This window comes from Urocampus carinirostris, chromosome 2, assembly GCF_059441175.1.
Source record: "Urocampus carinirostris isolate Australia breed hairy pipefish chromosome 2, RoL_Ucar_1.0, whole genome shotgun sequence".
In the NCBI taxonomy this organism is placed as follows: Eukaryota; Metazoa; Chordata; class Actinopteri; order Syngnathiformes; family Syngnathidae; genus Urocampus; species Urocampus carinirostris.
Window position 1 is genome coordinate 41,953,955 of NC_142350.1, and position 23,111 is coordinate 41,977,065.

At 37.7% G+C, this 23,111-nt stretch overlaps 1 protein-coding gene across 5 annotated transcripts in view; it reads right to left on the bottom strand.

Moving 5' to 3' along the window:
- Positions 1-23,111, bottom strand: part of atad2 (ATPase family AAA domain containing 2) — a 35,049-nt gene that overhangs the window by 3,835 nt on the left and 8,103 nt on the right. For 4 of the 5 annotated variants that reach the window (XM_088326530.1, XM_088326531.1, XM_088326533.1 and 1 more), the window contains 20 exons: positions 22,892-22,964; positions 22,721-22,799; positions 19,555-19,752; positions 19,332-19,452; positions 17,634-17,732; positions 13,489-13,597; positions 12,964-13,079; positions 12,559-12,733; positions 12,274-12,362; positions 12,007-12,166; positions 9,355-9,445; positions 6,841-7,018; positions 4,353-4,489; positions 4,195-4,294; positions 3,944-4,130; positions 2,289-2,474; positions 2,058-2,190; positions 1,776-1,972; positions 1,479-1,638; positions 196-318 (listed from right to left, as the gene is read on the bottom strand). In XM_088326530.1, coding sequence (XP_088182656.1) covers positions 196-318; positions 1,479-1,638; positions 1,776-1,972; positions 2,058-2,190; positions 2,289-2,474; positions 3,944-4,130; positions 4,195-4,294; positions 4,353-4,489; positions 6,841-7,018; positions 9,355-9,445; positions 12,007-12,166; positions 12,274-12,362; positions 12,559-12,733; positions 12,964-13,079; positions 13,489-13,597; positions 17,634-17,732; positions 19,332-19,452; positions 19,555-19,752; positions 22,721-22,799; positions 22,892-22,964 — 2,711 coding nt within the window. The remainder of the gene's footprint in view (positions 1-195; positions 319-1,478; positions 1,639-1,775; positions 1,973-2,057; positions 2,191-2,288; positions 2,475-3,943; positions 4,131-4,194; positions 4,295-4,352; positions 4,490-6,840; positions 7,019-9,354; positions 9,446-12,006; positions 12,167-12,273; positions 12,363-12,558; positions 12,734-12,963; positions 13,080-13,488; positions 13,598-17,633; positions 17,733-19,331; positions 19,453-19,554; positions 19,753-22,720; positions 22,800-22,891; positions 22,965-23,111) is intronic. The other variant, XM_088326535.1, reaches the window with a different exon arrangement.

A 23,111-nucleotide genomic window follows, 5' to 3' on the forward strand; every position in this document is an offset into this window, starting at 1 on the left:
AAAATAAATAAACTTGTTAACACAAATTATCTTTGTTATTATTGTACATTCTGTCTTACTCTGAGTAAATAGGTACTGTTTGTAAGGTTCATTATCATTCAGTAAGAGGAATTGGAAACATTAATAAGGGGAGCAATAGGTTGACCGGTATGAAATTTGGATAAATGGAATTGGACCAATCAATAAATCACACACCTCGATTGATGCGTGAATCTTTGATTTCATCACATATCTTTGCAAAATTTTCATCCAATTCATGTCGAATGATGGCATGCACAGTGTCTTTAAGTGCACAGGCTCGGTGCCGAATCTGTCGGTCTGGAAAAAAACAAAAATGTAAACAAAAAAGCTGTTTCACCCAATCAGTCATGTACCGTATTTTCCGCACTATAGGGCGCACCGTGTTATAGGGCGCACCCCCAAAAAATAGTTTTTGGTCCTATATCTTCCATACACATATCACCGGATTATAAGGCGCTACAATGGGAACGTCGACAAAACAGTCAGATAGTTCGACAAACTTATTACCCCCTTAACATTCCGAAAGCTTGCAAAGAAGCAAATATGTGTCGTAGACACATGCGGATGCGGTGTCCGTACGATGTCACTCAAATGCATCGTTCCAAATATCATTCGGAAGGTTAAAGTCTTGGGATTCAAGAAATGCCAACCATTCCTTAGTTTCTATTTTCTTTTTCGCTCGCAACTTTACTGTGCATATGCACATGGAATTGAGTTTAATTTAAAAAAGACCCATCACAGAAACATCGATATCACTCTGAAACAAGATACTGGGAAAATATATAGCCGTAGTAGCTCACCGAAGTCGTTGTGTTCAATAATAATGTGCAACCATGGTCCTCTTATAGCCGTGAGTGTAGTAAATCCAGGAGAGTAAAATATTTACAAATACAGTAGAGAATAGTAAAATACTGTTTACTCTATGCCGTAGTTCTACCCAACTTTCTATTCAAATTCATCTTTTTCGGCCAATTGCAGGCTTTGTTTTGTCCCTTTAGCCTATGCAAGCCTGTAAATGATAAAAAGGATCCGCTCCCTTTACCTCCGAATAACTTTAGCCAATAGTGATCGATTCAACTGATGATTGACACATATTTTTTGGCCAATTGCAGGGTTTGTTTTGCCCCTTTAGCCTATGCGAGCCTGTAAATGATAAAAAGGATCCGCCCCCTTTACCTCCGAATAACTTTAGCCAATAGTGATCGATTCAAATGATGATTGACACATTGGTTAACCAATGAAACGCCGGTATATAAATCCCAGCATACACCGCGGACTACTTCGCGTTAGGGGGAAAATCTAGTCGGCGGCTGTTTGCATTAGTTGCAAGACTTTGCGACTTAATATTGATCCATATATAAGGCGCATTATATTATAAGGCGCATGGTCAGCTTTTGAAAAAAATTAAGACTTTTAGGTGCGCCTTATAATGCAGAAAATACGGTAATCAAGTATACCAGAGGGTCCTGTGTCAGGGTTGTATTCAAGTGCATTCTGCCAAATGAGATCGACATCTTGAAGAAAGTCTTTGGCTGTTATATATTGATGGAAGTCAATCTTTGAAAGCACAGTTGACAGATCCATAGGGTTCTTTATCACGGCAGCATAATCAGGAACCTAGGTAGAAGTGAAAAGAAAAGCCAACTCAAACTTGTGGTATTTAACAGCTTTACTTTGTCAACACAAAGTGAAAAAAAAACATTCTAGGATGCTTCATGACTTAGAAAAGGAGGTTTGACAATTAAAAAGACTACCTCCTCTAAATCCACAGGCTTTGTAAAAGCCTTGAAGCGTTTATCTTGGGAAAGGCGGTTAGTGACATCTCGCAAGAAAAGGCGGAGTTCTCTGAGGGTATCTTCTTCTAGTTCCTCCAGTTTCCGGGCCTCTTGCTCTGCCAGCTGATGTGGCGGAAGAGGAGGAGCAACCGGAAGAACCTCCAAGGAGTGAGGTGCTATGGAGGAAGGTCAAGTATGTTTTCAGTTAAGTGTAATGTTACGTGTAAGTGGTTCCCAGGGAAGCAGGAAGAACTATCTTACTAGATTGCCTTCTTGATGTAGCTTTGGTAGCCTGGTTGAGCAGCAGGTCCTCAAAAAAACCTCTTCTCTCTTGGCAATTGGGGGCTCGGACATTGTAAACTTCCCCATACTCCACCTTGAACAACTCTTGGACCTGCATCAAAAACAGTGTGAGTTGCTTTCTTTAAGCACAATCTATTTTATCGTCTCTTTATTTAGGTAATGGAACATACTTTCCCCCCATCTTCCTACCTCATCGTCGAGTTCAGAATACTCTACACTGCAGGTAGCCAGTAGCAGTATAGGAGCGAAGGCAGGGAGGGAGCGAAGTAGGCTGAGGAAAGTTGCTTTTAATGCAGGACCTACTGTCTCCGACCACTGCCCGATGTGGGGGATGTACACAACACTCGGAGATGTACGTTTGGCCTCAACAAAAATCTGCAGAGCGTATGACATTGTAGCATGAATATGCGCGACAATATCCGCTGACCATAAAGTAATGAGCCGAATGGGTGGAACCATCTGAAATAATATGCAGTCACCTAGAGCTGCTACCGTATTCCGGGTTATTTTTATGTGAAGCAATAACCTTAGAGCTATGGCAAAGGTAAGAGCTACAGTAAAAATTCAGCAATCTGTCACACTAGGTCAGATGGGCAACCAGAAGCTTGGTAGTGCGCCATTTAAGTCCAAGTTTCTTCCATCATTGTTTAACAGATCTTGTTTCATCACCAAACTAAGTCATGCGCCTTTTTGGATTAAATGTATGCCGTAGAGGCTGTACAGAAGCCAGGACACCAACCAGAGTCATTCAAGTGAGTCAACAGAACCGTTATACAAAGGAAACAAAGCAATTGCCCTGACCAAAGATACAGGAGCGTTGTAATGGTGGTCTGTGCAGCTCTTAGACTTTGTGATTAGGGTTTAAACAAACATGACTTGACATTTCTTCATGTCTCATAAAATGTTCCCATTCATTTCTATGGGTCTGAACGATCAAGCCAAGTCTGAGTATTGCTTGGAACCACAGAAATCAACATCAGTCCTGTGTGTGACAAGCAAATCATTATCGTACATGTCCAAAACCTGACATCAAATCAAGTTAAATCACTACTAGAATCCCAGCACTAATATATATTTTCAAACTTTAATGAATTGCCTATTCAACTGTAGAACGTCAATCGTTTGACAATACCTAGGCTATTTCCAGTTTGTTTTTTTTAGAGTATTTTATCAAATTATTCACATTTTGTGAATGTTTTTAGTTGTTCGCATGGCACAGTACTTGGTCGCACTTTCTTGTGAAAGTACAGCATGGCAATCATTCAATTGAATATGATAAAACTTTTGACTTGAGATTACATTTCAAAATAATTTATTGTAACATGGCATTGCCATGCAAACTAAAAAGGTGTACTCCAATTCTTGTAATGTAACTAATGTAAACAGATATTTAATAGTTGTTGAGAGCGCTCGTCTTGGGATCAAGAGTTTGCAGGTTCCTGGCTCCTCCGTGTTATATGTCGAAATTACCTTGGGCAATGCCCCTGATAAGCAGGTAGGTGCCTTGCATGGCTGAAACTCCAATCGGTGTGTGAGTGAGTGTGAATGGGTAAGTGTGAAGCACATTGTAAAGTGCTTTGGAAGAATTGACTTGAAAAGCGCTATATAAATGCAGACCATTTACATTTACATTGCATTCTTGATATCCTGTCATCCTGATTAAACATTTCATTAGATTGAACTACTTGTGGGGAAAAACTTCATTCAAAATGAATTTGGTTGAAGAAAAAATTACATCAGATATAGCATTAAACTTCCAATTACGAGGGGATTTTGTGATTTGATTATTTACAGATTACGTTCCATATTTATTCAACCAGTAATTTTAACGGCATCTGACATACCTGTGCACAAGTCTCCTCGGGGGAGGTTGCACTTGCCGCAAACAGCACTGCCATGTCTAAGGTGTACACTATGCATTTCTCAAGAGAATGGAGAACAGCAGGAGCAAGATGGGAGCTTTGGCCTGAGCCGCATCGACCCACCAGTAAGAGTCTGGGACGGTAAGAGGTTGGCTGGCTAAATGCGCTTCTATAGAATGAGTACAAGAAGTAAGTTTGTGTCGAAAATAATTTGGATAGATCTTTGATTAAACCTTTCAATAGTGAGGATTTCCTTCTTTTGAGCCTTCTGCACACTGGGTCGCTCTTCATCTTCAGGGAACATTTGTTCATCCTCAAATTCACAAAGCGGATCTGGAAATACAAAACTAGTAAAAAAAACATTCCATATTTTAAAATCAAGGGTCCGTACCATGTGTCTTTCTTTGTGTCAAGCCCTGCTCAGCATGGGGGAACAATTTGCTGACAGTTTGAAGGATTTCCTTCAAGGTGGGACTCAGCAGAGGGCGAATTGCAGGCATCAGGGGCTTGGCTGGTGAGGCTACAGCCCTAATGATCGATTACATTGACTCAATATAAAATTTGCATACATATTTTGTGTTACAGGAATCCCTCGTTTTTTTTTGTTTTTTTTTGCTGGGTTTCTATTCCAAAAAGAACTGCTGGGAGGTGAAATCTTTGAAGTAGTAACCTTTTTTTGTTTTGCAATTAAGACAATGAAATCCTAAACAATACACTGAAACAAGAAAAAAAACGGAAAACAATGGAAAATAGAAATAATTGAAGCCGAGAATTGTGCTATAGCGAGGGGTTACTCTATATCTTTCTCAATTTATTTATGTGAGTTATTGTTTACAGTTTAGAGTAAAGAATAAAGGTGGGTGTGTTTCAAATGTGTTACTGAAAATTCTTATTGGACTAATATTTACAACTAAATTCTACCAAAAACAACTTATATTCTTGTTGCAAACGTGTGACGTGAAACTACAACTTATTCATTTAAATTTGATTTTGGGATTTCGTTTTATTCAGTCTGTTAGTATTTTAGAGTTTCTTGAATATACAAGGGTAAAAAGTGTTAAGACATTTGAGGGACGGGACCAAGATAAGCTTTGGCTCTTTGCCCGTCTGCCCAATTTAAATTTCAAATTATGAATTTGCCTATTTTGTATCTAAATTTTTTTGAGGCAATTAACATGTTTTCAGTGGTTAAAAATGCATTTATACACTATTAAGACACATTTAATTTAAAATCTATTGTTTAGTTCTTTTTATAAGACAAGTATAGGTTGGTTATAAATTTAAATCATATTTGAGTACAATAATCCCTCATTGTATTGTGATTAACTTTTTGCGTTTTGGATACTTTGCAATTTTTTTGCATGCATTGTGTTCTGCAGCAAACATCACACAGCAAAAGCAGGGGCAGGTTGAGGGCTGTGTGTAAGGTGGGCGTGACTGTCTGTGTGCGCGACTGTGAGAGGCTGGTGTATGCTGTCGAACAGCTGGGTGAGCGCACAAGTCACCAGATTCACCAAAAAACAGCCGCAAAGCACGGTGAGCGCTCGTATATTAGCTGCTTGTTACATTAAAAGGAAACAATCAATCAGAAACATACTCTTGAGGAAAGTCAGAAGAGTGCAAAAAATGCTAATTACCACCGGATGCTCCGTAGGTTGTTATTGAGTCAGGGAAGAAACTGAGGCGGCAGGACAGAAAGCAAAAGTAGGGCTGAAGGTCAAGCGTACTGCTTAAGCCACTTGAAAAGCCTCCCCTGCATCTCATCAACACCAGATCCATTACCCATAAAACGGATGACTTGGACCTGCAACTTGTAGGAAACCGCTACCATTTGTGATTAGTGTATTTTTATCATCACAGAGACCTGAGTATCTCCAATTTTAGTGTGCAGCTAGCTGGGTAGGTCTCTGCATTTCTTTCTGACAGTGAAAGAAGTCCTCCAATTTCGTATTATTGGAAAACAATAAGGACTATTCATTAAAAAGCAATTCTGTGTAATGTGTTTTTGTTCATAGGGCTACAGTTGTTATTTTGTTTAAGTTGTATTAAATTATGTTACTGAAGATAATTGTTTCTACTTTGCAAGTTTTGACCATTGCGTTACTTTCTTGGGACTTAACCCCTGCGAAAAACGAGGGATTACTGTGTATGTATATACATTTGTATTTGTCCTTTAACCCCTTCAACGTTCCTGTAAAATTCGCCTAAAATGCAATTCACGATGTACCATAGTAAAATTAATGCTTTTTGAACCATTTGGAGAATATAGGTGGTTTTGGTCTCTTTTGAAAGGTATGACTCTGAAGTTTTGTCCCAAACTGAAATAAGAAGAAAATCTACATTTTATCAAACAAGCCTGTATAGGCTAAAGTAGGCTAGGGACCATGGAATAAAGCCTATCGGCTGAGAGTGAAGTCAATCAAAAGGTCAGAGGCTATACCGGAAGTCATCTGACGCGTTTTTTTTTAAGGTTTGGAGCGAAACCGACGACTTATGAGAAGAAACTTCAAATGAAGCAGACATGCTTTCAGGCAGATAGTTTTTTTATATGTTAGCATTATTGTTTGTTTTGGAGTAAGTATTTTAAATGGTTGAATTCACTAAACTCTTGCTGATGGATGTAAGGAGGCCATTGTTGCGTTCTTTTCGTTGAATTTAATGGCCGCATGACAACGTCTATGGTGAGTTACACACTGGTTCACACAAAGTGATGTTTCTGTGAATATATTTTGTAATAATATCTTGAATCCTGAGAATTTCAGCTTTCCCACGTATTTCAGTGACTGGAGACATCATGCAGTCACATTTTTGTTTGGAGCGTTAAAGGGGTTAAAGGTAAAATTACAAACCAGGAATAGAATCCGATTCAGTAGCAATACCTGTGTGCTGCAGGAACCATCTTGGACATGGCGAACATGAAGTCATTGGCAGTGATGTTGATAGAATCAACATCAAGCACAAGTTTCTGTGATGATGAGTAAATTTGTGGATAGCGCCGCCGTAGAGCACAAAGTGCTGCCTCTGAGCACACTGCCTTGATGTCTGCGCCACAATAACCTACACAGAGAAGACAATTCTACACTGACTACATAAAAAAATACAATGTAATAAAATGGAATTTATTTTGGTGATCTCCTACATTTAGCAAGTGGGCCAGACCCAAGCCTTGTACTCTTGTTTCAGCAGATATTTGGGAATCTATTGCAAACGAACCAACATGACCATGGTCATATCTATTCCTTAAGGTTTGACAAAAATGATTTTTATGCCTTTCCATGAGCTCTCACTATGGTAATGTGGTTTGCGCTTCACAATGATCCTCTGAGCTATGTTGTCTTGGGGCTTCAAGCTGACAAAAAGGTCCTAGGTGAGGAATCAAAGGAGGCATAGCTCAGAGTGCTAATGATATTTAACGATAATGGTCCATGATTGCCCTTGCACGGACGCGGGTTACTAACAGCCTCCTTTTAGAGCTCGGCCTAGAGGTGGGGTCCACTGGTGAGCACCTCAGGCCTCCGCTCATGGGGTCTGTCCTGGCTCTGAGAGTCGGATGACAGCCCAAAAAAAACCTTAACCAAGCAGTCCCCTGCAACAGAAGTTGGGTCTTGTGACATGGAAAGTCACCTACCAGGCAGGGAAAGAGCACAAAATGTAGAGGTAAGATCTTATAAATATTAATCATTACATTAGGACTCCTTTTCGGTGACAAATAAAAAAAGAAGGAAATATGTATGTGTGTATATATATATATATATATATATATATATATATATATATTTTTTTTTTATTAAAATGTATATTAAAATGATGGATACTAAACCTAAATGGCAACAAAAAAATGCATTGACGGATCGTCATTGTTAATCGTCTCTCTGACTCTCTCTTAAAGTGACACACTAAATTCTTAAGGACATCATGCTGCTGTGTTTTATGGTCCTATTTTCAACCTGTTAAAATGACTGCCTAAAAATGTTCCCGTCAACGCTTAAAAAAATCCGTCAATGATGGAAAATTATCGTTTAATGTAACCTCTTCACACACAGAAATATAAAATATGTAAATGTTTATAGTCTTGTATAACTTATATTTTGTTACAAAAGACAAGCTTTATCTTGGTTTCATTATTCACCTATTTTCCTCCCGAGTTCTCACAAATACAATAGGAATCATTTAGTTTGGTTCAGGCTTGGTCCTGCTTATCTGGGTCAAGACTTTATTATCCACGGGCGTAGGTCAGGCTGGATTATTTTAGGCCCGATCTTACCTCTACTGAGCTGGCGTGTGAGGTTAATAGATTTCAACTAGATGTAGTTGGGCCCACCTCCCCACACAGCTTGGGCTCTGGCGCCAGCCCCCTAGAGGGATTGGACTCTCCCCAGTGAGAGGCGCATATAAGTTGCCCCCTGGGTACTCCTTCAAACTGCTTGGGGGACTTCAACACTCACATAGGCAGGGGGGCTGTAAACTAGTCGCCAAGTGGTGGTGAATTGGCTTTCATAGTGGGACAGGATGCCGGTCCGAAAAGACAAGACCCATGCAAGAACAGAGGGCAGCATACTTGGAAAATCTCAATTCCACCGATACGTCTTCCTGAGAGGAAGCAGAAGTGGGCTCTCCTATCTCTGGGGTTCAAATCTCAATTCCACCGATACGTCTTCCTAAGAGGAAGCAGAAGTGGGCTCTCCTATCTTTGGGGTTTAAGTCACGAAAGTGGTAAGAAAAAAAGCTCCTTTGCTAGGGCCATAGAGGGAAACCAAATCTTTCCAGAATCAATTAATGCTCTGGAAGTTTTGAGCCTGTTGTGGTTGAAACACTTCCGCGACATTGCATGGACACAGCGCCTATCAATTGGCAGACTGAGGTGGTGTTGCTCTTTTTTAAGAAGGGGTAGAAGCGGATGTGTAGCAGCTTTAGAAGTTAGTCACTTCTCAAAATCCCTTGTAAAATCTATTTAGGAGTACTCGAGATTAGGGTCGTCAGAAGGTCTAATCTCGGATTCAGGAGGAGCAGTGCGGTTTTCTTCAGGGCCATGGGTCAGTACAACTGCTCTAAACCCTCTGACGGGTCCTTGAGGTCGCATGAGATCTTCCAAAGGGAGGAATTTTGGGCATGCTCCCCCCGGCAGAAGGCCACAACTCATGACGCACTGAAGAATTGTCTGGTGTGGGAATGCCTCGGATCCCGTCAGATGACCTAAACAAAGTGGCTGGGAACAGGGATGTTGGGCTTCCTCCTGAGGCAACTGCCTCGAGGGCAAGCTGAAAAGAATGGTTGTATGGACGGTATTCCGCAATGTCAAAAAATGGAGATGCATGGCATGATACCATGATTTTAAAAATCCATATAAATAAGACAAACTAAGCTTTCTTTAATCAACTTTTTTACAGACATACCAACACATTTATCAGCAAGCTCCTCTAGGAAAATGTCTGAAAGATGAGGTGTCCAATGTCTGGTGTGGAGCTTCAAAATGTCCTTTCTAGCCTGTCAGACAAAATGGGGTCATATGGTTAATTTTAGATATGCACGATAATTATTGGGCTGTTAGTTATCTGTCTGATAATAGCTAAATATGATGTCAGTCATTGACCAGCTGGCAAAAAAATAACAAATTGACCCAGCAGTTATCGTATTTTTCGGATTAAAAATCGCAGTTTTTCATGGTTATGCCGGGGGTGCGATTTATACTCTTGTGTGACTTGTGTGAAATTTTAAACACATTTTTATAACATTTCACATGTTTGCATATTATTTTCACACTAAACTTCAAAAGGCCGCTCTAGGCCTGTGTTGGTAACGTTAACATTGACGGTGTTGTGTCAAAAAATGTCTCCTGTGTGAAATGACCCTCCCCTATAAGTCACTTGCGCAAACATCACTAAAATGATTTTGTATGTCATTTGTAGGGAGGAATTTAATAGAACAGTGAAGCACAGAGCATTTGCAACTTGTATAGAAATCACTTTTGAAATAGTTTAAAAATATTAATTTTGGCGAAATGCTACGTTTTCTTACAAATCGCTTGACAAGTAAATGAGTTCCAAGTGACGTATGTAAGGGGCCAATTCACGGGGGGACATTTTTCGGCACAACAACGGTAATGTTTAATTACAACTGAGAGGGCTAAACAAAAATGGCACCGAAAAAAAAATCATATACTGCAGATTACAAGCTGCAAATAGTGAAGTATGCAGCCAAAAACAGTAGTCGAGCAGCAGGAACAAAGCTTGGAGTTAGCGAGACTGGGGAAAAGCGGAGATGATGATGAGTCTGACAAAAGCAACACAGAAGCGGAATTGGCAAAATGTCAACCTCAAGAAATGGGGGAGTTGTTTAAAAGAGCCACAGAGCATGAAGATTGACTTTCCCTAATCATATACGCATTGATACAGAGGTACTTTTGGATTGAGTTATTTGGAGTGAAACAGTTTTGTTAACCTGTTAGCATGTTCTTTATCTGAATAGCTCTTATTATGTTATGTCGTTACAGACATTAGCAGGCATGTAAGTAACGTTTGTATACCATACACTTATTTAGCCTGTTTTTATCTATTTTATATTAATTATAATTGCCTTTCAAGAGGACATGTATGTTTTTGGTGTAAATTTCCCCCCAAAAGTGTGATGTTTGTTCCATCTTAATTCAGCAGTTTTTTGCTGGTGCAATTTATAATCCAGGGAAATATTAAAGGCAATTAGAGTCATCCTGTAATATTCAATTACCCAACACCAGTTGTTAGAAAGTTTTCAAGCACTCCTTCATTTGGAAGGAGTCGCACAACTTTGCTGAGTCTTTTACCTCTCCATACAATGCATGAAGCATTGTAAACTGGTGAGGAAAGCGAGCTCTGTTGTGGGCACAGAGCTGGACAGCCTGACAACAGTAGCTGAGAGACGGGCACTAAAAAGCTACAGTCAATCATGGACAATTCATCACATCCACTACACAGCATCATCTCCAAACGGAAGAGCAGCTTCAGCAACAGACTGCTGTCACAGTCTTGTTCCACGGACAGACTGAGATCATTTCTTCCTCATGCAATGAGGCTCTTTAAATCCACCCGGGGGAGTGAAAGCCCACATTAAACCACACCCCCACATTGCATATTACCGTATTTTTATTACAGTGTGTATTTTATGTAGCACTATCTAAACACTCTATATCAACACATTACATTGGGTATTTATGTATTGTATTCCTTTTACTTTACTATTGTTTTATTTTCAACCCAAGGATACTGCTGGAAGTGTGAATTTCCCTACGGGGATGAATAAAGTATCCATCTCTATCTAGAGCCTTAGCATTACTTGTATAAGCATTTTTTTAATCATCACAATCTCCATTTGATCTTTTAAAAGAGATTTTTGCTATTTTCGATAATTTGTTTGAGATTGAATGATAGCACACTAGTTCACACTCGTTCACTGCACTTTAGTACGCACTGATTTTGAACTATCAATATGGCTTCCTTTTATATTCTTAACCGCTCTCTGGAAATAACAGATGTCACAATTTATAATAATGATAAAAATTATGTTCTGATTATGATAATACATGCTATTCATTATTTTCATTATTATTTGTTTTGACTATTAACTTGAGCGTTTTCATAAAATACTGTTCTTGCTACATATATATGGTTCTACATTGTTTATTAACATTATTTTCACTATCTCTCACACACAATTGGGGCAGCGCAGATTGACTAAACAGGAAGAAGATATCTACTGTGTAATCATATTTGCTTTTTCTTAGCATTATTTTGCCTTTGCCCACAACCCACAACGCCACCCACTTTTGCGTACCCAACTACCAGTTGAGAAACACTGAACTCTAAACTAAAGGGAGGAAAATTAGCGCCAAAACATGCCAAATTGCAAGGTAACAAAAATAAAGTGTGGAAACACTGTACGATTAGAAGTACTATTATTTAGTTAATGGGATTAATTATATTTGTGTCTTCATTTGTTTCAATTTCTTAAATTTTAACACCAGCAGATTCACACACTTTCCAAAAAGGCCAGAAGGATATATCTCTGAGTACCTTTCTGTCAGGGAGACCAAAGTAGAATTCCCTGTCAAAGCGGCCCGGACGTCTGAGCGCTGGATCAATGGAGTCTAGTCTGTTTGTTGCACCGATCACCACAACCATTCCTCTGTCATCTAACCCATCCATGAGAGCCAGAAGAGTTGACACAATAGAGCTATAGGCACAATCGACAACTGAAGTAAGATAAACACGTCAACTAAGATAATATTTATTTATTTGTTGCTGTGTGCTTACACTGTCATCTCAAGGAGTGATGCTCACCTGTGAATTTGGTCCTGTCGACTGGACCTGACGGGAGCCAAACCATCAATTTCATCAAAGAATATGATAGACGGACGCATTTGGTAAGCCTAGGGAACGTTTGAAACATTTTATCAGATATCAAACAATTTAAATTCTTTCCCTATTCACATATGCATTGATACAGTTACTTGCCTGCATAATGCAAGTGAGATGGGGATTTTACTGTTTTATCATATTAGATCACATAAATGTGAAGAAAATATAAAAATATAAAACTATAACAGATAGACACGTGTGGGTTACCTGGTCAAACAAAAGTCGTAGCTGTCTCTCAGCCTCTCCAACCCACTTGCTGAGGCAATCGGCACCTTTCCTCATGAAGAAGGACACCTTTCTCTCTCCCTGACTGCATTCGTTGGACAATGCTCTAGCTACCAGGGTTTTCCCAGTGCCTGGGGGACCGTAAAAAAGACAGCCCCTACAAGGCAAAACAGCATATGATGACCAATGGTTTTAAAGTTACAGAGTGCAGATTATCAGTTAAAAATATGTATCAAATGTTATACTCCAAAATAATTTTAGGTATGCATGGATTTACATTATTCTTGGGAATTTTGACTGGATATAACTATAAACAAATTTACAACCTTTACTGATAAAGGTTAGTTGCCCGGGCTTGTAATATTGTATCATTAGGAAATTGTTTACCTGGGTGGCTGTATATGGAATCGCTCAAAGACTTCTGGGTAAAGCAAAGGGAACACCACCATCTCTTTTAGGGATGAAATGTGCCCATCCAAGCCACATACACCATCTAATCGCACCTGCGTCGAATATATTTGGTCAATTTCACAGACTGAAAGAAAAGCGTGATGCGATGGTTGATCATGAATTCTCAACATAAATTATTATTAGTAGTAGTATTAACAAGGCTCAATAAAGATATTGCTGATTGTTTTAGGAAAAGTACACAATGTTTTGTAAACAAACCATTCAAATTATGTAATTGAACATTGTAAGCATTTTTTGCTGTGTTTAGCTAAACAGTGAACTCCAGTTAAAGTAACATTAACCATTTTACATCGCACAATCTAAGAACCTGAGGCTTTTATTTGGATCATTATCAAAGGAGATTCAAATGATTTAGTAACTCATGGTAATCATTAAAAAACCTAATTTAACATACTTGGAAATTTCCTAAATGAAATCTATATTGCAGCTTTCACTTCTCACCATTTTGTCTATGTGCATTGGGTCAACATCAGCAAGACTTGCTCCAGTTTTCATACGATCTTTATGGATTCCTTGGAGGTCATCTTTTGCGACATTCATAGGCAGACAACTGTGGAGAACAAAAATCATGGCAGACTTTTAGAGCTGTGATATTATAATGATTATATTAACATTGATTGGGCAATAGAGCTGCAAAAATTAGTTTACGCTGTCGACAAAAAAACGATAATAGAAAGGGTTTACAATGAATTCTAGGTTTACAATGAATTCTATTGTTGACATACACGTTTCCCCAACTGAAAGAAGCACCACTACATAAGTATAATCTTTAATGAGAGTTGCACATGCACAATAGCCAACAGTCTGCCTTGAGCAGTAATGTAAACATACAGAAATGGTGGCGTAAACCATCAACTACATGCACCAAAACTTTACTTGCAAAGTTTGCAAAGCAGACCTTGCGTATCATGGCGGGAGATTGGTGACGCAAGGAAATTTAAAAATCATGTAAGTAAAAAGAAACGGAGTCTGACTTGCCTTGGTAAGTTTCAAGTAACGTTCAAGCCAATATGGTTTTCATGACATGATTAAAAATGTTACAGGTGTATATTTCGATATAAGAGAGCTTGAGCGGTATGCCAGACAGTGCCTGAAAAATGTTTTTGGAATTACAGTAAATGCATGCAGTCCTAATAACAGTTAAAACCGTTTCATTTCCAACTGTGCGAATCGTTACGTACTTTTGTTACAGATTTCGCAGTTGAACCCTGAATGTTCTTCACAAAATGGGCATCATATTTGTTTTATTTACTGTTCTACTGCTGCTAATGTGCCTTTTCTTGATTTGCAGGGATTTCAATGTTTTGACTTGACTTTAATTCATTATTTAATTGGCTGTCCCCGAAAAAATAGAGGTTCATTTATGGATTTATGTCTCTAGTGAGCACAGTGTCTAAGTCGTTTTAGTGCAGTGTATTTAATTTTTGCACAAACCTGCAATATGTTCAATAAAGGATGTATTTTCCATTGTACCAATTTTCCTCATTCATCACATAATTAAATCAACATCATGCTGAATTTAAAAAATAATAATGATTTTCCAATTATTCGACAAACCCGGGGTCCTCGAGAGCCACATGTCCCGCATGATTTTTTTTTTTCAGTTTTTTTTTTTTGCTCTAATACAAGTTCCTGCCAGCTTCCTAACAAGCTGTTGATTTGTATCACCTGAGCTAAACAAAAGAAACCTCCAAAATCAGGCAGGACATGCAGCACCGAGGACTGGAGAGCCAAGGTATGCAATAGTCGACTAGTAAAATAGTTATTAGATGCAACCCGATTCGGCAAGGTAATCAGAATTCATTAAAAGTAGCGAGCCTGGATAGCAAGGCATGCCTTTCGTGGATCTACACTTTAAACACACTGCGTTACTCTGATGTTATAGTGAGATTATCAATTTATGCATCAAGAAAGTATGAATGAATGAATGAATGAAAACTTTATTTCGAACATTAAAATAAAAACGGAACAAAAACAATCACTCAACAACAAAATAATTTTAGATAATATGTTCGAAAAGGTGTAGTAAGAAGCAGATGCTTCTATTCCCTATTAAATACGCCAATGATAATAACAACAATAGTAACCATAGTTCTAGACGCACAATTCCCAATCTCTCGTGTCACTCATACCCCATTTTCTACATTTCTGTATTTCGCCAGTAATGTTTTTTTGGTATTTAAATTTGAACAAGTGAATAGTTGGACATCGTTTGATCTCGTCTTGTAAATTGTTCCAAAGTTTGACTCCACACACAGACACACACATACTTTTCCTGGTGGTTTGGGATTATGAATTTACTACAGCCCCTTAAATTATAATTTCCCTCTTTCCGAATGAATAATTTATGGATGTTTTCTGGTACTATGTTTTTGTTGACCTTAAATAGCAGATGTGCAGTGAAAAATTTTACTAAATCATCCAATTTTGACTGCAGGAATAAAATATTAGTATGATCTCAATATCCTAACCCTGTGTATGGTTCTAATTGCACGTTTTTGGAGGATAAAAAGGGCTGTAGTGAACTTTTGTAATTATTACCCCAGACTTCTGCACAATATATAAAGTATGGCAGAACTAGAGAACAATATAATAAATACAATGCATTATAGTTTAAAATGAATTTGGCTATATTAATTCTTGAAATGCTTTTAGATACTTTAGTTTGTATGTGTCTGATGTGTGTTTTCCAGCTTAATTTATTGTCTATTATGACCCCTAAAAACGTAATTTCTGATACAGTGTCTATTGCAGCACCATCCATTTTTACTTCTGAATCTTGATTTGCCTTGCGATTACCAAAGAATATTACTTTATATTTTAATTTAAATAAAACCAATTTATTTATATCCATCCATACTTTTAGCTAAATAATTCACGAATAATACAGGTTACCAAATCAATATAGTTATAATTTGAATAGAAAATGTTAGTGTCGTCTGCAAATATTACTATTTTCAATAGTTTTGAAACATTAAAAATATTGTTAATATATAAATTAAATAACTTTGGACCCAGGATAGAACCCTGTGGTACTCCACAACAGATGTCCAAGTATTCAGATGACAACTCTGCCATTTTCACATACTGCTTCCTCCCCGTCATATAACTTTGAATCCATTGCAAAGCCATGCCCCCGATGCCATATCTTTCCAGTTATTTTAATAGTATATTATGATTAATGGTATAAAATGCTTTTGAAAGTTAATAAATACCCCAACTGCGTATCTTTTTTCTATGCTATGGGTGATTTCTTCTACTGCATCAATAATAGCCATTGTGGCTGATCTGTTTCCTCTAAAACCATATTGACTTTCATTAATCAATTCATGTTTATCTACAAATTGTTCTAGTCTATTATTGTAAAGTTTCTCTAATATTTTAGAGAACTGAGGAAGAATAGATAATGGTCTATAGTTTGTAAAAATGTGTTTGTTCCCATTTTTGTATATTGGTATAACTTTTGCTATTTTCATTTGATTTGGAAATTTGCCTGTTAGAAATGATAGATTACATATGTAGGTCAATGGTTTCACAATGCTATTTATAATTTTCTTAACTAGTACCATATTGATGTCTAAACAATCCATAGACGTTTTGTTTTACAGTTGTTAACCACGTCCAAGAGCGAGAAAAAAAAGCCAGTGCCACCCAGCTGCAAGCAGGGTGAAGGGGGGACAAATTAGACTTGGAGAGCCAATTTGATAAGAAATATTAAACAAAAGCAGCAGCCTCATGTCTTATATGAACAATTTCATTGATGTTTACCGTAATTGCCTGACTAAACCACACACTTGACTATATACCGCACCTAATACAATTTTTTAACGGAAAACACATTTTGTACATACATAACTTACAACTTCACTATAGGCCGCATGTTCACGCATTGAATCGTGATATTTACACGAATGCATTCCAGTTTGGTCCACATGCTTTTGTTACCCATGGAAGCATTTTTTTAAGTTTGCACATGTCACCAATTCTTCTCGCTGCTGTTTCCAGCGTCTACTATCGGTTCACCAATGCGAAGTTTACTTGAAGCAGCTGTTTCCATCTATTGGCCAGCTTGATTGCTTTTAACTTAAAAGCTACGTCATATGCTTTTCTTTTTGGATTTGCTGCAATTTGATTTATGTACCAAGTGCATTACTATACTTTAAAGTTATGCTTCCATGGTGTTTATTGGCAGTTGTTACTTGGGTGTTCCTCAACACAACCTGGCTCACGCTTATCTACTTTACTCGAGCACCCCTGCCTGATGTTCGAAAAAGTGCACACATTAGCCACGTCTCTGCATAAGCCACAGGGGTCAAAAGTTATTGCTTATAGTCCAGAAATGACAGTAACCTTAGGTTGGACAGCACAGTGGTTGGACTGATAGCAAATTTGCCGAACAGTTCTGGCTAACCTGAGGGTTTTCCCTACTGCCCAAAGTCAGCTTTGGCTTGGCGACCTTCTTAAGAATAACTGGTTGGAGAGTTAATAAATAACACTGGGCAGATGTGAAATTAACTTTTACAGTATTTTTGAAACATCCAATTTTCTGGTGAGCATTTGAGTTTGTGATTAGGCTTAGCTCTCACCTTGTGACCGACCTGCTCCTGTTCTTACGCCTCGTCGTTTGAATGGTCTCATCTTCAGAAGTGGACGTAGTTTCGCTGTCGTTGAGGGCATGTCTCCTTCTGTGAGGTAAAACGGACCTTCAAATTAAACATATAGTGACTATCGAACATCATGAAGAAAAAAAGGCATATCTTTTTCAACATAGGAGTCTAAAGGGACACTAAATGTTAGTTAGACTAATTATTAGACACTTAGTGTTTCATGGAATTTAAAAATATTGATTAAGTTTACAACAAATACTGACTAGCATGTTTTATTGGGGCAGTGTAACTGCAGCAGGAGGAATCTTACCTCTGCGTACTATTCCCAATTATTCAAGAAAAATGAAAACAAAAACAAACAAACAAACATTTGATATATATATATATATATATATATATATATATATATATATATATATATATATATATGTGATCTATGGGATGGTTTTAACATGCACTGTTGACACTAGAAAAGTAAGCAGTTTTAGAATCTTGGTTAGGTTATAACCTTAAGATCTTAATAGGAAAAAGGACGATAGCAGAAACATGAATTGTGCTTGGCAAATGTACTTAAAACAATGACCATACAAAAGTAGGGCTGCACGATTAAGGGGGGGGGGGAATTGCAATGTTTTTAAGAACAGAAATACAATTTTGATTCAATATTCGAAATATATACATCAAAATGCAGTGAAATGCTACAGTTTTGTTTCAGGCAAATCATTTCAGAAACATATAGAACTATGCAACTACAGTATTTGATTAAAAAGCAAGCCTCCTTAGGTCAGTGTATTGAGATGTGAATTTTGAATTCTGAACCAAATGATTTGCCAAGAAAAATGCAGTCAGGCACATGTTATGGCGAGATTATGATTTCCCAAGTTCACATACCCTACCTGAATACAGGGTTTGTTTTTGGTAAGTGTTTAAAAGCAATTGGCCATGTTATTACCTGGGTCATCAAAAACACCCTGACAAATACCCACACCAAATGATCTGCAGTCTCTATCCCGCTAGAGCAAAAATTCCTTTTTATTACTTTGGTACACGCAGTCACAGAAAAATTCAAATAAAAACACGTAGTGTATTACTATTGCACAGAATACTTTTTTTTTTAATTTAAGTGGTCAAAAACGTGCACGTTCCCAAAAACACTTATTTGGGTGAACCATTTAAACACACAATCATCACAAAATTGGTTGGTTAGCCCATCTATAACTGATAACTTAATTGTTTCTAACATTGGACATTTACAAAGAAGAATGTATAAAATGCCAGTTCCTTATCAAGGCTATTGTTCTGCACCATTGTTCATTGTTTTGACTAATATGAACTGTTTACATAATTATCACAATCAACCAATCATATTGCTGTACGTTGATTTATAAAGCCCTTAGGGGGGATCTGTCTTATGACCTGAAATATTTAATTAAAAAGAAAGAGCTTTAGAAGAGTTTGTAATCCTTTATAAGTTTGGCTTTTACTTTTTTCCCCTTGCAACTTTCATTGAAAGATTATGGGATCCCTATTTTTAGTTTCTACTAAACTACACTTAAATACTCAAAACATACTGGAATTGATGTGAGTTTTGAGTTATTGTTAAGTTTAGTGTTCGATTTTGATTTATGGTGCAGCCATACTCTGTGGTTTGAAGGTCTCTCAGTGTTGTTAGCCAACCTGTTGGTGGCCCTACTATTGTAGGGACTCCTGGGAGCTGAGGAGCTCAAAGGAAATTGCCGTCTGGTGGGAGTTGAGTGGCCTTTGAAGTATACGCCGCTTTTCCTAGGCACCCTGGTCTCTGACAACATAACCAAATAGAGAACCTTTTTAATATTGCGGTTCTACTACACAAAAATTTTAATTGTTTAAAGTTGGAATAATTGTAAGTAAAAGAAGTTACCATCTTGTGGCGCCTGGTAGAGAACTACATTTTTACGTTGTCTGAATTCGTAACGCCTCGGGTTGTCTTCATCAACAGTTTCCTCACCATCTTCTAAGTCATCAATATCATCAATATCATCTTCAAGATCATCATCATCAATGTTGTCGTCGTCATCATCCTCATCGTCATCATCATCATCCAGGTCATCATGGTCATCTTTGTCCCCATTTAAAAAATATATATATATATCATAATAATAATAATAATAATAATTTCCTTGTATTGTCATTCTGTGTAACAATGTACACAGAACGAAATGTCGATTGCATCTGACCCGATGCAGCCGCAGCCAAGAGAGGGCGCCGCCGACCACTTTTTAAGTCTTAGGAATGACTCGGCCGGGGCGCGAACCCGAACCTCCCAGTCTCAAAGCGGGCGCCTTACCATCTAGGCTACTGTGAATAGTTATTTAGTTTGGCACTACTAACTCTACAGACTTGACACTCATTTAATCAAAAAATTGATTCCTAGTTAACATAGATGTTACTCATACTTTGTGCAAGACACAAAGATCCACTAACAAATTGAGATTTTTCAGGCAGCCATTATATAGTCTGTACAGTAAGAAACTAAGTGTTTGCATCTCAGTCTATAAAGAATGATCTTTTTGCAAAGAAAAAAGGAGTGACATTAATAATTATGTTCTTCTCTCGAAAAAAAAAAACCTATACCACAGACCTAGGGAAGGAAAACGCAACAGAGTGGGAGTCAGAATGCAGCAGCTCCTTCAGAAGAGGAGTGAAATAAACCTGTCAAGTTTCGTCTGTCTGTACTTTGTATTCTATTTGATAATTCAATTTCTCCCGTTCAGACTACTCGGGTCACAGTGGAAAGAGCTAATCTCTAAAATTTGTAGTCGCCAGTTCACATTGACTATTAAAATAATATTGGAAGAATTATAATTTCACAGTAGTCAAGTGTTAAAAACAAAAAACAAACATACTATAAAATACAGAACTTGTATTCGTAAACAAATGCTTGAACCTGTAAATAGGGATTGTCCTTTGCTTTCAATTTATAATCGAGGAGTTAACTGTATAATAATTGTAAAAAAAATAATGTTTGTGGTTAGAGAATTTCACCTATTGCGGGTTCTGTACTATACTGTACTGTACTATGATCACCACCCAAAATTTGAAATAGGGAAATTGAGGTTCACTTTGTCAGGTGGCAAAGAAAAAAATACCTCAACATACCACTCAACCAAAAAGTCTTGCGTGCCTTTGTTAACAATATATATCCAATACATAGCTACAAAAAAATGAACAACTTAATGAATTAATCATACGGTCCCTAGCAAGAACCATTTTTCATATTGCCACATTTTTGCTTTAAATAGAAAGCTAAAAAGAGTGAAAATATTTTCTAAAAATAAACATGTGCGACTCAATCATGAAGTGGAACCAAATTATTCAAACATTTTATATTACCTTCACAAGGAAAAAAAACTTGTTCTCTCAACTCAGCCAACTGACTCCAGAAGTTCCCCGATGACTTCTGAATGACCCAATGTCATCTTAAATGACAAACAATAGTTTACCCGCTTGTCACACTTTAAATGTCACTCTTTGAGGGGTTCAGAAGTCTGTGAAAGGTGTCACTGGAGAACAGACAGCATTATGAAGACCAAACAACGCACCAGGTAGGTTCGGTATAAGGTTGTAGGAAAGCTCTAAGCAGGAATGGGATATAATAAACTTTTGCAACATTTACACATCTCAAGGAGCACTGTGCGAGGAATAATGTCAAAATGGAGAGAGCATAAAACCCCTGCAAACCTACCAAGACCGGGCCGGCTCTCTAAACCTTTATCCCAAAGAGAATAAAACCACTGCCAACCTACCAAGACCTGACCGCTCTCTAAACCTTCAGCCCAAAGAAGGGAAAAGGTAATTAGAGAAGCAACCAAAAGACCCATGATCACATTGGATGGATCTACAGCTGTGGTGGGACATTCTGTGCATAAAACTACTATTAGTTGTACTCTGCATAAATCTGCCCTTTATGGAAGATTGGCCCTGCAACTGCCTGGCAACCAGTTCAGGGTGTCCCCTGCCCACTGCCCGAAGACAGCTGGGATTGGCTCCAGCACCCCCGCGACCCTACTGAGGATAAGCGGTGCAGATAATGGATGGATGGATGGAAGATTGGCAAGAAGAAAGTCCTTTCTAAAAGAATACCATAAAAGAAAACTTTGCCATTTGCAAGAAGCCAAAAGGGAAACACAAATAACATGTGGAACAGGGTGCCTTAGTCCGATGAGACCAAAATTGAACTGTATGTGCTCAATGCAAAGCGTTATACTTGGAATAAAAGTAATACTGCACATCATACTGAAAACACCATCCCCACTGTCAAACGTGGTGGTGGAAAGCATTGTGCTTCTATAACAGGTTGCTTCTTATTAGCAAGGGAAGATTGTTATTCTTTAGAGTTCACAGGAAGATGGATGGAGACAAATACAGGGCAATTATGGCAGAAAAACTGTTGAGTCTGCGAGAGACCTGAAAAGGGCGCAGTCACCTTCGAACAGGACGACGACCCTAAACATAAGCAAACCTAAAATAGAATGGTTTAAAACTAACAATATAAAGGTGTTATAAAGCCAAGCCAAAGTCCAGACCTCAATCATATACAGTATTTGTGGACGGATTGGAAAATGCGGTGCACAAACAATCAGCATCAAACCTTAAGAACTTGAGCTGTTTTGTCAGGAGAATGGAACGATATTTCAGTTTAGATATATGCAAAACTTAGAGACATAACCAAAAAGACTGTGATCACAACAAAAGGAGGTTCTACAAAGTATGAACTCATATGGGCCATATTCTTTTACAACACTTATTTTCCATTTTTTATTTGTTAGCACGATAAAAAATGTTAAATACATTTGGTTTCTTTTCAAGATTTTCACATGTTGATTCTTGACAAATATTTTGTTTTGTTTTGTCTATAAGTTTGAACTTTGAAATATGGCAAAATGTCAAAGTTATTGAGAGCACAGTACAGTATCATTTTCAATAATTATGTCAGTTATATGGTATCGCTAAAAGTTAAAATAGCAATTATGAATGGCAAGACACCAATAAACTTAAATCATGATTTAATCAAAATGGACACTCACAAAGGTTGTCTTTGGCGTCCTTAATGTCCGCTTTGGTCTTTGAAGAGTTTCTCAATCTTCCTCTTGTAAATACGTCCCGCTATAAGAGAAAAATCACTGAGAATATTATGATGTTTTCAACAGTGCAGTGTTAAAAATGTTTTCATTCGATGTTGGATATGGTATCATTACCTGCTCTTCACTGTTCAATCTACGTCGCAGCTTCTTCATGTCATCCATCTTTTGCAGGACAGCCTCAGCTGTACTAAAAAGATTACAAATGATTTGATGGGCCACTGAAACCGAAAACGTTAAAAAATGACCTAATTCAACTTTAATTTACAATGCATAATTACGTGTCTATTATGTACTATAATGCCAATTAGTTTTGAAGAAATTGTTCTCAAACTCA